Below are 16,147 nucleotides of genomic sequence, written 5' to 3'. Positions count from 1 at the left end.
TTCCTAGCACCTACAAGGCACCTTTCAACTATTTGTGACTCAATTCCAGAGGATTCTACTTCCTCTTCTGGCTTCCATGAGCACCAGGTACGCAGTGTACACAATAATTCAGGCAAAACACCCACACACGAGAAAAGAGAAGCGATTACAGAGAGACAGACGCAGCTTCAGTTGGTAGGCAGAGCGCTCTGGGTCCCTCCCTGGAAGGGCATAAGCCAGATGTGATGGCACACACATCTGTAATCCCAGATGTCAGAAGACCAGAAGTTGGCTAAATACCAAGTTTGAGGCTAGCCTGGGCTACATGAAACTCTGGCTTGAAACAAGGAGACAAAGAAAGTGAGGAAGAAGGGGTTGGGGTGGGAACAGAGGGGGCAGGGGAGAGAAGGGGCGACTGGGAGTGTGGGTGGAAACACAATCTTAGGCCTTCCAGAAGCTACAGAGAAATGGCCAGGGCAGCTCCTCCCTCTGCCAGCTGATGACACTGGCCAGGTAGCTTCCTCTCAGTCACTCCCACAACAGCCAGGGGTGAGTGGAAGATGAGCTGTGTGAACTAAGCATCACAGTACCAGGCTCAATAGCTGTGTGGTGTGTCACTGTACACTTCCCCTTAGCTTAAAGGCTGAGATGAGAAGCTTGTGTTGTATTTATGGGTGAAAAGCCCAAGAACTGGATGTAAAGGGTAGGGCCATTGGATAAACCTTTAATGTTTCTCGGTATTTGATCCCATTGTGAACCCCAAGATTGTGAACTGTAAAAACCTGTGTGTAATTCCGGAGTGGCTCAGCCCTAGCGCATACCTTTAATCCAAAAGCTTTCTGTAAACAATTCAATAAAGTTAACACTAGGTCAAGAGGCAGAGCAAGAAAACAGCTGACACGAGTTAGACAGGGACACTGAGAGAAGGGTATTTAAGACACTGAGGAGAAGAAAGGGCTTTGGCTTTTTCCTTCTGGGACATGAGCTGACTAGAAGAAAGGCTTTTTCTTCCTGGGATGTGAGCTAAATAGGAAGGTCAGCTGGGTGCTTTCTCGGCCTCTCTGAGGTAGTTAAGCTTTCACTCCGCATCAAGTCGTGGGTTTTTTTTTCCTGGCTACCAAGTCTTTACTGGTAAAATTGAACATTCGGAATTTTTTTGTTTGTTTTGTTTTTGTTTTTCGAGACAGGGTTTCTCTGTGTAGTCATGGCTGTCCTAGACTCACTGACCTCAAACTCACAGCGGTCCACTTGCCTCTGCCTCCTGAGTGCTGGGACGAAAAGTGTGCGCCATCACGCCCAGCTAAACAACACTTTAAAATACTCTCACTTGTCAGATGTGGTGGTGCATGCCTGTAACCCCAGCACTTGGGGAGGCAGAGGCAGGCCTGGTCTGCAAAGGTAGTGCAAGACAGCCAGGATTACACAGAGAAACCCTGTCTTCAGAAACAAGCAAATCAAACCAAAAAACAACAAAAATACTTTCACTTTAATTTCCCCGTAGTCAGACCAAGAGTGAGCTGTTACTCAGAGGATAACTGAATTCCCCCAGGACTTCTCCCCACCAGTGCCTCGCAGCAGCTCTCCTTGCCACTTGGAGGCTCCACACAGGTTTTTATCAGAGGCCCATCTAGGCAGAAGAAGTTGAAGTTTTTCTAAAAGCCATTGAACAAGATGCCAACACACATAAACTGAAATTCAGACTTTATAAACCAAGTTTTAACTCACTTGTACAATTCTGGAGAAAACGTTTAACTGGCTAACCGCACTTGTCCAAGGCAAAGATCACACAGCTGTGTCACACACTAGCCTCTGCGCTGGCCACATGCAAGGCTCTGTAGAACAGACCACCTGCTCTTTGAAATCCCCACAGGGCTCTGCTGTGTACATGACAGAAGGGCTAGAATGTTCTACCTCCAACCTGCCAAGAAGTAGCACGTTCTTTAACACTTCCATTTTGCCTACAAAAGGGGACAGACAAGGAGACAGCCAGAGCAGCTGGGAAAAGGGAAGGGGCAGGGCTTGCTCTGCTGCTTCTTGAGTACAAAGTGGGCTTCCCAGGCCCTAAGGCCCCACTCAGTCCCTGCTGCACTGGACAGACAACCCCCAGCACTCTCCAGCTTCACCTGCATGCGAGAAGAGGGAACCAGATCTCATTATTGATGGTTGTGAGCCACCATGTGGTTTCTGGGAATTGAACTCAGGACCTCTGAAAGAGCAGGTGGCACCCTTAACCTCTGTGCCATCTCTCCAGCCCCTCCATTTTTCTTTTTAGTCAAATAATGTTAAATTTTAACCATGTCCTTAGCTAGAGGTCAACTTGGGTTTTTAAAAAAATTTGTTTTTCCAGGCAGGTGGATGTCTGTGAGTTCGAGGCCAGTCTGGTCTACAAAGTAAGCCCAGGACAGTCAAGACTACATCAAGAAACCCTGTCTCAAAAAAACCAAAAACCAAAAACCAAAACCAAAAAAAATCATTCTTCCTCTGTAATCTTGTGAATTACACATTGCAAACTGTTTCCACTGCTTTGAGAATTGACTGACCATAAAATGTTTCATGTCATATTAACTGTATGACCATAAACCCATAACATGTACCTTTTCCATGATCATAAAAATAACTGAAAATTCTGCCTTTTTCTTTTTTAAAATCACTTGCCATTTAAAAAAAAAAAAAAAAAAAAGCCTTTCCGTATCTGGTCTGGGCCACTTCATTCTCCTATTCCTGGAGAGAACATTAAATCTGGCCCGGCTGTAAAAATAAAATTTTGCTTTGCAACATTTCGGCGTTTGCTCCTGTTAACCCACGTGGTAGCTAGCAACCATCCACAAGTCCCAGGCACTCATGTGGTGCACAATCTAGCCAGGCACTGGTGATGCGCCTTTAGTCCCAGCACTTGGGAGGCAGGCAGGTGAGTCTGTGATCAGTTTCAGGGCAGTCAGAGCTTCATAACAGACCCTGTTCTCAAAAAACAACATAAAAGGTCTAAAAAAAAAAAAAAATTACAAAAAAGTGACAGCAGGCAGGGGTGCAGCTTTGGTAAGCTGCCTGTTGAGCGCATGTGAGGCCCTGGCCCCGCTGCCCAGGACTGTAGCAGCAACCACCAGCAAGAAGCACACGGACTAGGAGGAAGGGCTCTCTGGTCCTCCAGGCTCACAGCGCTGGCTTAGATACGGACCATCAACACGCTTCTCATCTTGATGGAATGCTAACCCAAGTGGCTGTCAAGCTACAATGACATCATCAGCCAGAGCAGCACTCCAGCCATCCCACAGAGAGGCTGCTGTGATTGGCAGGAGGGACTGTGAAGACCTGCTCCAGAGAGCAAAGGCTCAGGGGCAGCTGGGATCTGTCCCAGGACAGCACTGCTCAGCTTCAGCAGGGGGCAGTCTAGGCAAAGAGTGGCCAAGGTGCACTGAACTGGCTGGTAAGAAAACCACGAACATCTGATGTGGGAGAGGACCAGTGGCTGCCAAGACCAATGCACAGCTCTTCATCAGCAGATGCAACCAAGCTGGGCAGGCCCATCTCCACTTCTGAGATGATGGAAATATGTTTTTCTTTTGTTTTCCAAGACAGGGTCTCTCTGTATTAGCCTTGGCTGTCCTGGACTCACATTGTAGACCAGGCTGGCCTTGAATTCACAGCGATCCGCCTGCCTCTGCCTCCCGAGTGCTGGGATTAAAGGAGTGTGCCACCACCACCCAGCCGGAAATGTTTCTTACCAGAAACTCCTAAACATCTGATGAGAGTGATTGATGCAAATGTTTACATTTCTTTTGTGTTTACTATTCCGCTGTGTGGATAAACGCATGGATGCTGAGGTTGACCAACAGCTTGTGCACTTTGTGCACTTGACTCCTAATGCTGGAAATGGCCCAGAGCACTTCACCCTGGGCCAAGGGAGAGTATGGACACCTGGCCAGTTCTGGGGCTACAGGAGAGTTCGGAGGGGCATGCCAAGGGACAACTCAGGACTCTGGCCATGAGGTCTCTGCATACACAGACACGTGCACCCGCCCACTCCTAATAGTCAGACGACCCCACTGAGGCAGGTCTGGTTAAGCAGGTTCTGATCATCAGTTCAGGCGTCAGGACATGACTGCTCTAATCCCAGCTGTGAGAGCAGCGTGTGTGCTTTGTTCTGATCTGCTGCTGTGTGCACTGTGTGCACATACTCATGTGGGCGTCTGCATGCAGCTATGCATGTGCATGCGGAGCTGGAGGCTGGCATCAGTCTCCTCCTCCACTAACCTAATTTGTAAGGCAGAGTCTCTCACTGAACATAGAGCTCATCAATTCTGCTCTACTGTCTGGCCAGCATCCTCCTGTCTCAGCGCCTTAGTACTGGGGTTAGAGACACATGCATGCTACTACACCTAGCTTTTATTTGAGCAATAGGGGTCCAAACTCATGTCTTCTTGCTCTCATAGCAAGCACTTTACCAATGAACCTTTCTCCAGCTCCTGCCTTTATCTATATTATCTGCCGTGTGTGTGTGTGTGTGTGTGTGTGTGTGTGTGTGTGTGTGTGTGTGTGTGTATGGAGATTCAGTCTTGGTGGCAAATGCCTCTGCTGAACTGTTTGTTTCTAAGGCAGGAACTCATGTAGCTAACCTCCAACATGTTATGTCCAAGGGTCAGCTTGAACTCCTGACCCTTCTGCCTGCACCCCGACCCCTTACCCACACTGGGCAGTGTACCTACTCTTCCTCAGCCTCAGGGTTTCCTGTGATAAAACTGGGGCCATCACAGCATCTTTGTCTCTGCCAAGAGACAGCAACTCACATGACAAAACCTCTCCCACCCGTCCAAACCCTGAGCCGTGGTCACAGCATTCTGGGCACTGTTTCTTACCTGAGAGCGAGATCCCTTCTGCCAGCCCATATGGCAGGTAAGCAAAAATGATCATCATGCCGAACTCCAGGGAAGGTGTCTTCCTCAGGTCAATGTGCTTCAGCACGTGGCACAGGTGTCAAGGAAGAAGAGCAGGGGCACTGGATGGGGGTGTGGCAAGACCCAGAGACCAGTGGCACAAAAGATGCTGACTGTGACCTGGTTACACTGGGAAAGTTCTCACTACAAATTTCTCTTCTTTTTAGAAATGAGGAAGACATTGAGAAATGCTGACTTAGAGGGCGGGGGCTGCAGACACAGGTCACTGGACTCAGTGCCTACTGAAAAGCCTGTCTTCCTGCCCATGCAGAACAGCACACTCATGCCCCTGGAGACAGAGGCCCGCGTTTCCAGGCCCTGCCTGGAGCTGAGCTCCCATGTACCTGCCTCATTACAGTCTACACTCCCTGAAGGCAGCCAATTCGCCTCCAACATATACCAGTCCCCACCTCCCTGCTGCCGCTGTCCTTTTATTCTCTGCCCCTTCTTCCACCTCTTTCTTCTCTCTCAGACAGAATCTTGCTATACAGTCCTGCTGGCCTCAAACGGGAATCCTCCTGCTTCGGTCTCCCGAATGCTAGGATTACAGGTGTGCATCACTATCTCTGACATACTTTTGGTTTTCTTCCTTAAAAAAAAAAAAAAAAAAAAAAAAAAAATGTTAGCCAGGCATGGTGGCACATGCCTATAATCCCAGTACTCAGGGAGACAGAGGCAGGAAGATGGCTGTGAATTCCAGGCCTGCCTGATTTACAAAGTCCAGGACAGCCAAGGCTACACAGAGAAACCCTGCCTCAAACAACAACAACAAATTTACAGTCTATGTGTGTGAGTGTTTTGCTTGCATGTCTGTGCACCATATATGTAACAGGGCCCACAGAGGTCAGAAGAAGCGACTGAGCCTCTGGAACTGGAGTTTCAGGGGGTTGTGGACTGTCATGAGGTACTGGGAACTGAACCTGGATCCTCTGTAAGAGCGGACAGTGCTCAACTGCTGAGCCTGGAGGAAATGCTGCACTGACAGAGTCTCTCTTATCCTGCTTATTGGCACAAAGCTGTCAACAGACTGCATCAGCCTTCAGCCTCTGGCCAGAGGAACAGCCCCAAATGTCACTAGGATAGAGGGAAACATACGTGGAACCAGGGAGGAGTGTTCCAGCTATCTGAGGGACAAACTGCTCCAGAAGGGCCATGAGACCTGAGAGCTGCAGAACCCGCTGGAGCCTGTCCTATTTCTAAATGATAAATTGTCACCAGCAGCAAGAGTCACACTGCTTTAAGGAATCATCCACTAGTTAGCAGTACATACAGTGCAAACAACATGACGGCATGTCTCTGAAAGCCTTGCCATCCCTCCACAGGAACTCTCTCCAGAGGAGGCTTTCACAGCTTCACATCTTTGGGCTAGAGATCAGAGATGCCTCTATGGTTAAGGCCCACCCCACTGAGTTCAATTGCTAGTACCCACATCAGACAACTCACAACTGCTTTTTTTGTTTTTTGTTTTTACTTAAATCAGAGCCTCTCTCCATAGCCTTGGATGTCCTGGAACTTAGTATGTAGCCTAGGATGGCCTCAAACTCAGAGAGGGAAGGGATTAAAGCCCTGTGCCACCACACCCCTTCCCAACTCCTAATAGCTGTAGCTCCGGGGGATCGTCTGGCCTCTTTGGGCTCTGCACACACATGCACATAACCTCTCCAGTAAAAAATAAATCTAAAACATCCTATAGTTTCTAAGAAACTTCTCTGTTTTCTGGATGTGAAAACCAAGCAGTGATGGAATGCTGTCATCTGCACCTGGTTCACATCCTCCAGGAGAATGCTACATCAAATCTGCCACCCAACAGTGTGGTTCTGAAAACGGCATCCTTGCCATTTTCCCAGCATTCGGGAGGCAGAAGCAGGTGGATGGGAATCTCTGTGAGCTAAGGCCAACTTAGTCTATATAGTGAGTTCCAGGACAGCTAGGGCTATGTAGAGACCCTGTCTAAAAAAGAAAGAAAAAAAGGAAAGAGAGAAAGAAAATGGCGTCCTAGAGTGTGACAGGCAAGCCTGTCATCTCAGAAGGACACCAAGCTCAAGACCAGCCTTGAGGAGAAATATAAGTGGCCTGACACTTCAGAGATTAAATATGAGTCCTTAGGCTTAAAGCGTTTCTAAAACCACAGCTCAGCACAAAAAAAAACTTCCTTTAAACAAAACTTTACATTAAAATTGGGCCCTCGAGGAAGTGGAGAAAACAGCAAGTAAAGTCCTAAGTCTGATCCCTGTGCCTTGTGCTGCCATGCTAAAGGATATCAATGCTGAAATCAAGCCAGTCAGTGTGCCAAGTGCTGCGGAGCCAAAGAACATTTTGAGGAAGTAGTCAAGAGCCTGTGAGAAGGTTTGCCACCCACTGACATCCGACATGTGTTTTCTTGTTAGACCTTCAGCAGTGCTAAGAAAGAAAAAAAACAGAAAAGTTCAAAGTGCAGTCCTTAGAATCAGCTGAGCATCATTTACTGCCTCTCCCAGAATTCCCTTTCCTGCCATTCAACTCACCCATCACTTGAGACTTTTTTTTTGGAGAGGGTTTCTCTCTGTAGCCTTGGCTGTCCTAGACTCAGTTTGTAGACCAGGCTGGCCTCGAATTCACAGAGATCCACCAGCCTCGCCTCCCAAGTGCTGGGATTACAGGCGTGTGCTACCACACCTGGCTTCCACTGGAGATTTCTATGGTCACTACTTGTTCAGGCTCTGAGGTGGTTTCTGAGGCTCAGAGGAGAGGGCAAAGGCTATTTCCAGAAGCTGCCCTGGATAATGAGGGGGAAGGGCTAAGAGCCATGAAAATGGGGCAGGCATCTTACTCAGACCAGGTTAGGGGCAATCTAGTAAGGTTCCTGAGGCAGCACAGGCTAGGCTTCCATTTAGGATACAGGGGTCTCAACATGAAGACATATAAGAGGCCTCTCAGGCTGAGGGAAGAGTGCCCAGTGCATGGAGGATTCGGGTTGGGGAGGATGTGGAGAGCAGCAGCTAGTGCAGGGCCTACTGGTGATGGAAGAGTCGGTGGCTCACCCTGGAGCCTCAGCTGCCAGCTGCTGAGCACAGGAGTCCTACTGTAGAGCTCCAGCGGGGGCTCTGGCAGGAAGTCAGGGTGGTTGGAGGCTAGGGAGGGAGTCAGAGCTTTAGGCTAAGAGGGGGACTCAGGGAGCCCTGAGAGGAGCTAGAAGCTGCTCCCTTTCACTGTGTCAGCAAAGCAGCTGTGGGAAGCAGGTCAACAGCTGCTTTGTCCCCAAAGAGAAAAGCTCTCTTAATAAAGAGCTGCTCTTGATAAGTCAGACTTGCAAAGGGCCTCCTGCTCTCCAACCTGGATCCATCCTTCTCCCCTCTCTAAGGATGCCCAGATCTGTCTTCCACCCGGGTCTGCATCAGTAGCTGAAATGGTCCCCCTAAAACATACTTGCCAAGATACTAGCTGCTCTAAAGTGTCAGCACCACCCTCACCTCTCTACTTAGTCTCTCCCCTCTGTGGTGGCCTACATGGGCACTAACGTGTCCCAGCAGGTCTTTCCTGGCTCTGTTAATTCACCTGTCCCTTAGGACAGTCCCCTCCTTCCCTGAGCTGGTCACAGAGGCCAAGCCATTTCCAGGTCCCTATGGGCCAGTTTCTCCTTCAGAGCATGTGCTGGCTACAGTGGGGCTCTCTCCATCCAGCCCAGCTCAGCCTATCAGACACTCAGTGCGTGCCTGTGGAACCAGCTGACATAACTATGAACCATCCTGCTTCACTAACTGTACTCTACCTGAAAGAATGCTGTCTGATGAAGGGCAGGTTGGCCAGGTGACCTCGAATGGCTCGTGAGTTTCACAGGCTAGAGGAACATGATACGGTTCTAAGAGGTCTCACAGATAAAAAATGTCCTCCGGGACCACCAAGATGGCCCAGAAGACCTGAGGGTCAACTGCTGAAAAACGTGTTCTGAGTTCCAAACAAACAAACAAAAAACAAAAACAAAAAAATGAAAGAAAGAAAAAGAAAAGAGAAAAGGGGACCAGCCTACTATCCCTGTTCTTCTGCTTCTGTTTGAAAATGCTCACTGGCTTTTAGACCTGGGCATAAGACAGCCTTCTGGAATCCTCCATGGCATTCCTGCCCCCCTCTCACATTTTACTTCTCTTTGGCCCACTCTGGACAAAGTCAGTCAAATCCAGCTGGAATCTGACTAGCACAGGTAATGGAGGTGGCGATGACAGTGGAAAGGAGGTGGCCCATTCTGCATGTATGCAATCCAGAGCCACCTGCAGGGCTGCGCTGGGTAGCCTCCAAAGCCACTCTTCCAGTAGACGTGTAATAATGACATCTTTTCCTATTTCAAAAAAAAAAAATCTTTTTATTTTGGCAGCTGTGTTACAGAGGCCTGGGAAAGCTGACATTCTCCTATGGACATTTTCTTCAAAGATAACAGAGGCAAAGCAACTGAGTTCCACCACTAACCATGGAAACAGCTCATGCCTTCACCTCCAAGTAGGCATCCCTCATCACAGCATCATCATGTGCATCATGAGACGAAGGCAAACCCCAGAGCTAAGGAGCTTCTAGAATATAATGTTATGTTGACTTAGGGTCCCATGTAGCCCAGGCTGGCCTCAAACTCCTTCTGTAGTGGAGGATGGATGATCTCTAACTTTCGATGTTCTTGCTTCTATTTCCCAAGTGCTGGGATTACAGATGGGTGCTGTCCAGTTGTATGTGGTACTGTGGATTGAGCCCAGGGCTTTGTACATGATGGGCAAACATTGTTCCAACTAAGTTAAACTTTCAAGTAATATCTTACAGAAGAAGAATAGTTGCTGTCAATGCTAGAAAGGCCTTTGTGGTGGTTTGATACAAATGGCCCCCACAGACTCATGTGTTTGAATGCTTGGCCATAGGGAATGGCACTGTTAGGAGCTGTGGCCTTGTTAGAGGAAGTGTGTCACTGTGGGGATGTGGGGATCTCTTATGCTCCTATGCTCAAGCTCTGCCCACTGTGGCACACTGTTTCCTGCTGCTGCCTACAGATCAAGATGTAGAACTGTCAGCTCCTTCTCCAGCACCATGTCTGCCTGCACGCTGCCGTGCTTTCCGCTGTGACAATAGACCAAACCTCTGAAACTGAGCCAGCCCCAGTGAATGTTCTCCTTTATAGGAGCTGCTGTGGTCATGGTGTCTCGTCACAGCAATGGAACCATAACTAAGACAGCCTTCCATCACGATGCTCAACCATTTCCTAACTAATACTACAGGGTTTTTAAGAGAAAGCCAGTGTGAGGACAGTGGACAAACATGTCAGTGAATCCAAAGAGATTCCCTGTCAATGATGTTACCTTAGACAATCAACTGTGCTCATCGGAAAAAGTTACAGCCTAATGTTGGGGTGTCAGCCCACCCAAGCACAGCACCCATGTGCTGGCAGCAAACTGCTATCTACAATTACCCTGAGAGAAAAGACCCACACATCAGGATCACATGGAGACAGCCTAGGCTGGCCTCAAATTCTCTATGTAGCCAAGGATCACCTTGAACTCTCTCTCTCTCTTTTTTTTTTTGTTTTTGAGACGGGGGCCTCTTTATTATTCAGCCCTAGTTGAACTAGTTCTTCAGGCTGGCCTAGAACACAACGCGATCCACCTTCCTCTGCCTACCAAGTGCTGGGATTAAAGGGTTGCGCCACCACCTCACAGCTAAATAAATGCATATTTGCTTTAAATGAAAAAACCCAAAACAACAACAACAAACCCAAAAAACAATGTAGCAGCTTCCAAAGCACCTTTCCCACAGCAACACCCTCAGGTCTGTCTGTGCTGCGTCTTCCCTCCCTCAGCCGTGGGCATGAAGGTGCCAGGTATCAACTGCTGACTGAGGGCAGGGCTTGTCTGTCCTGTCTCTGTGAAGCTGGACATGGCACCAGAGTCTTACAGGGGAGAGCAAACACTCAACATTGGCCCAGGTTGCATTCACTAACCCAGCACTGCTTCCCGAACACTAATCCCTCACGCGGCTGACACAAGTCACCCACCGGAGCATACCCCAGACCCACTGCGAAAGAGGCTATAAAGTAGGACCTGAGGATGTCACCTCTGAGAAGCCCTTAGAAAATGAGAAACAAGCCAGGCATGGTGGCGCACACCTTAAATCCCAGCACTCGGGAGGCAAGAGGCAGGTGGATCGCTGTGAGTTCGAGGCCAGCCTGGTTTACAAGGTGAGTCCAGGACAGCCAGGGCTACACAGAGAAACCCTGTCTCGAAAATCCAAAACCAAAACCAAAACAAAACAAAACAAAAAAAAAAAAAAAAAAAAAAGGAGAAACAAAGAGGTCAGAAAACAGACACAATCCCTGTAGCGGCCTGGCTGACACATACTCCTGTGGCACAGACCCCATGTTAAAGTGGCAAGATGCAGACAGACAGTACTGAGCCGCTCACACAGGACCTGCATACTGACACGGGTGTGCTGCCAGAACCTTCCACTCTCTTCTACTTACTTGGTGAGGACAATGGAGACTGCATCGTTGAGAATGCTTTCTCCAAACACCAGCATGTTGAGCACGGGGTCCACGTGCAGTGCATTGAAAATTGCAATAGTGGCTACTGGGTCGACTGCAGATATCAGGGAGCCAAATGCAAAACTGCAAGGAGAGAAGCAAGGGCAGAGTCTGTGAAGCACGGTGCTGGGCCCACAGAGCTGCACTTCAGATGTGATGCTGAGATGGCAGCTGAAGGGCCAACAGAGAGAGGGTGTGCTTCCCCACTCATCCCTGCCTTGCACGGGAGCAGAGAGGCCCAGTCGCAGTGTTGAGTGTGCCTGGCTTCCCAGCAGCAGCCCTGCACTCTGTTCTAGCTAGTGCGGCACAGAAATCTGCTTACCCTAGGATGCACTGCCAAGCTTTCTTGGCCAGAAAGTCCTATAAACTATTGGCTTTGACCTCTGCTCTGCCATCAGGTCATTTGTGCCAATTGTGACCAACCCTGGCCTCTACTCAGATTTGTAACATCAAAGAACATGCCAAAAGCCAGCCGCCAAGGAAGGATACAGCCTGGGCCCTCATGTCTCACAGGCAGCACTGGGTCATAAGGTTCACTGCCACCAGTACTGGCCACCTGCCTAAGCTTACCAGCAAGTATCTCTTTAGCACATGGGCACATGCCCCAAGCCTGTTCCCACTGACTGTCTAGCTCAGAGCCAGTGCTGCTACCTGGAGGGCAGGTGTAGCAGGAAGCAGAGCCCAGGCCAACTTAGAAAACGGCACTGTGCGCTGGGCGGGAAGGCTTGGCAAGTATGCTCAAGGCCCTTGGTTTGAGCCCAAGCATCATAGACCAGGCTTCGGGGTACACACTTGTAACCCCAGCACAAGGTGTAGTTGAAGGGGTGAGGAGCTGATGGTCACACTCAGCTACACAGCAAGTTCCAGGCCAGCCTGAGCTATGAGCGGAAGCGTGACCAGCAGGAGGAGGAGGGACTGGATTCCTCTGGTGGCGTCACTGAGTAGCTCTACACACTTGCTGTTGGTGGGAGGAAGCCCATGAAGCAGGCCAGTCACCCCCTACCCTACCCCCCAATTGCCAATCCATATGGTGGCAGCTCCTGGAGAGATGCATGCAAGAGTCTGAGGCAGCCAGGAGAGAACCAGACCCCACAGGATGCCCACTTCCTATAATAAAACTCTGCCTCCCTCAAAGGTGACCAATATACTTCCCCAGATGCCTATTGCCCTCTCTTTACTGTGTTCTCAGGATCTGTGCTGGGCACAGGACATAGCCACAGATAAAAGATAGGTAGTCAGGTAGAGAAGAGGAATGAGGGAAGGCAGCTCCACACAGCAGCCAGGTGGCCAAGGCCCTCAGACCCTGCACTGCCACCGAGACCCAGGGCCAGACTCTCCACCTCCTCTCCACCCTGATCACCCACAGTAACATCAAGGAAGATTAACGGCTCAACTGTGTCCTAAAAGGGGCAGTGGGCTGCACTCTGCAGGGGTTTTGCATAGAGTGCATCAGGCAGACAGCCTCCCGTCTCCTTGCCCGGCAGCCACAGCCTGTGGAAGCTGTCCTATACTGTCTATCCTTATGCAGCAAGGGGCTCCGGGGGTGGGCACAGCACACAAACTTGGACTAGCTTTACTAGGTCACTGGGAGCAGACTGACCCTTGGTGAGGAGTGCCTGGAGCTGTCTGTGCTCCACATGAGGTAAGCAAATGGGAGTGGACACCAGCAAGGGGAAAGCTGGTCTGAGGCCCCTGAGCAGAACGTGTCCTGGAGGATGCTAAGCTAGGGCTGTCATGTGTGAGACACTTCAGCCCTGAGCCAACAACCTTTTCTGTTGTTGCTTTAGAGCCTTCCTACTGGGCTGAAGCTGCACAGTCAGAAGCCTGGCCAAGGCACTTTCTTATGGTCCCAGCACCAGGATCAGGGCCCACAGACACGCATGGAGAGGGACGGACAGAGGAAACGCTAACACAGATGCTGGTGATGCAGTTGAGGAGGGGGCTGCAGGCTGCACAGTGTCTCCCATGTCTATGTCACACCTCAGTTGGCTGGGGTCTTTCTAACCATGAGCCTGAGGCCTCAAGAGGCCTGGCCAGCTGTGGTTCCACATCCATGGCCAGGACCCAAAGCAACTGGCTCAAGCTAAAAATGTGTTCCTTTATTCTCTCCCTCAAAAGTTAGTATTACCGCTGGGTGTGATGGCACACACCTTTAATCCCAGCACTCACAGAGGCAGGGGCAGGTGGATCTCTGTGAGTTCAAGGCCAGCCTGGTCTACAAAGGCTGTGCAGGACAGCCAAGGCTACACAGAGAAACCCTATCTTGAAAAAACAAAAAGTATTACTAGCAAAATGTGAAAAGAGAGACAGGACTGTAGGACTCAGAGGAACAGGGATATGCAAAAGGAAAAAAGTAAAAACAAAGAAAATAAAAACAAAGAAAGAGAAAAGTCTGTGCTGATGAGGTGTTACAGCTGCTCAGGGCAAACCCTCACCAGCAGAAGTATCTGTGGCTGGGTCTATGTCACCAGTCATGCCTGTGTCCTCTGGAGTGCAGAAGCCACGATAGGCCGCCTGTGGGAGTGTGGGGAAAGTGGTGTCATCGACACTCAAAAAATGGAGCAATGGGCTGGGTGTGCCACACCATTAATGGCAGCAAATTGGAGACAGAGGCAGAGCTCCATGAGTTCAAGTCCAGCCTTCTGTAGAGAGATTTCCAGGGCAGCCAGGGCTACATAGTGAGACCCACCTTGTCTCAAAAAAACAAGCAACAAAACCAAAGCAAGGCATGGTGGTAGGCATTTATAATCCCAGCATTTGGAAGGTAAGGAAGGAGGATCAGAAATAAGGTTCAAGAGTCGCCTGGTCTAAGAGAGATACCATGGCAGCCACAAAAACCATCCAAAAAGAAGCCAAGTGAAACAAAACTGGAAAAATCCCCATAATCACCTACAGACTTGGTTTTTTAAATGACACATTTGTGTGCATGTAGGGAAAGGGTGCTCTCTGACTCTTGGCTGAGAACAAGTGCAGACACATTGTTTTAAAGCAGAGCAACAGCACACACATACGACATCTGCCTTGCACATGAGGTCCTGGGCTCCACCCCCAGCATAAGAAAAGCTTTTAGGGCTGGAGAGATGGCTCAGCAGTTAAAAGCACCGGCTGCTCTTCCAAAGGTACTGAGTTCAGTTCCCAGCAACCACATGGTGGGTCACAACCATCTATAATGAGATCTGGTGTCCTCTTCCAGCCTGCAGGTATACATGCAGGCAGAACACTGAATACTTAATAAATAAATGAATTTAAAAAAAAAAAAGAAAAAGAAAAGCTTTTTAACTATCCAGTAATTGCAGGCCACATGTCCACACAACAATCCAAAGCAGCTGTGGATTGCTGTCCCCCTCAGCAGTACTTGCCTGTGACCACTGTCAAACCGCCATTGCCTTGGCAGCTTTCTTGGTAGGGCTCTGCTGCCCTGGACAGCAGGCCCCACCCTACAGGCAGCACTGCAACAGAAAGGGCGCACCTGCACAGGGTGAGGCTGGCTGGGCTCTCTCCACCGAACGTGAGGCTATTGGCTTTGAGTCCATTCAGACACTGATCAACACTGTGCTTCTTCTAGAGCACGCCCCCACCCCCCCACCCCGAGTAGGCAGGAAGCAACCCCTTAATATCAAGGGTGCTGAGGCACTTCCCTCCGTACAGCACACCGAGAAAACACCAGGTACTGGTTTTGTGGTACTTCGGGCTCCTGCAGGAAGGAGGGGACTCAGGATGCTTGTCTATGTATCCAACTTTCTGAGCTGTTCACACGGCTAAAATCACAACACTTGGAAGGCTGAGTCAGGAGGATTGCCTCAAGTTTGGGGCCAGCCTAGGCTATATACTAAGTTCTAGAGCAATCTGGGCCACAGAGTTAAGACCCTGTCACAAAAAAGGAAAACTTTTTTTTTTTTTTTTAAAAACAAAACAAAAAACAAACCAAAAACCCTCCTATATCCCTGCCTGGAGAGAGTAAGGAGTGGGGACTGTGGACGAAGCTTCTCAGTGGCCCATTTCTCATCGACGCTTCAGGGGTCTAGTCCAAGGTGCTACCCTGTAGCTAAAGCCTGACATTTCAGTTCTCAGGAACCATTTGGAGCAGAGTCCCTAGCCCTTTTCCTCAGCTTCCCACTGGCCACAGGACAGGCGCTGAGAGTGGACACAGGAGAGTGACGTCGGTACTGCAAACCTCTTGGGCTGCACTAGGCCTGGGCCTTTTGAAACCTTATCTTGGGGCCTTCTCAAACACCGCTGTGTTAGCTGCTTTTCCCCAGTGGACTAAGATTCTCAGAGCGACCAGTTTCTGTTGGAGCGGCTTCAGATTGAGAGGGTGTCCACCACAGGGACATTTTGGTGGGAAACCCAGAGTCCAGGCTCTCACCCCACTCTCTCCCAGTCCACACTTACTGGGAAGACAACCTCCCTTCCACAACAGCTATAAAGAAAAATGAAGGTTTTATTATTTGCTTTTGCAGTATTGGAGATTGAATCCAGAGCCCCATAAATGACAGGCAAGGCTCTGCCACTGGCTGTATATACAGCCCCAGGCTCTAAAGACAATTCTTTTTTTGTTGTTTGTTTGAGACAGGGCTTCTCTGTGTAGCCTTGGCTGTCCTGGACTCACTTTGCAGACCAGGCTGGCCTCGAACTCAGTGTTCTGCCTGCCTCTGCCTCCCCAGTGCTAGGATTAAAGGTGTGCACCACCACGCCAGGCTTAGAAGAC

At 49.6% G+C, this 16,147-nt stretch overlaps 1 protein-coding gene across 1 annotated transcript in view; it reads right to left on the bottom strand.

Moving 5' to 3' along the window:
• The window catches only part of Slc9a8 (solute carrier family 9 member A8), a 48,175-nt gene that overhangs the window by 9,789 nt on the left and 22,239 nt on the right, over window positions 1-16,147 (bottom strand). Inside the window, 3 exon segments of the mRNA XM_051143833.1 lie at window positions 4,833-4,938; window positions 7,172-7,310; window positions 11,380-11,523. Of these exon segments, the coding sequence (XP_050999790.1) occupies window positions 4,833-4,938; window positions 7,172-7,310; window positions 11,380-11,523 (389 nt within the window).

The sequence above is a fragment of the Acomys russatus genome, chromosome 4 (genome assembly GCF_903995435.1).
Source record: "Acomys russatus chromosome 4, mAcoRus1.1, whole genome shotgun sequence".
NCBI lineage: Eukaryota > Metazoa > Chordata > Mammalia > Rodentia > Muridae > Acomys > Acomys russatus.
This window is presented reverse-complemented; position numbering and strand designations above follow the sequence as displayed.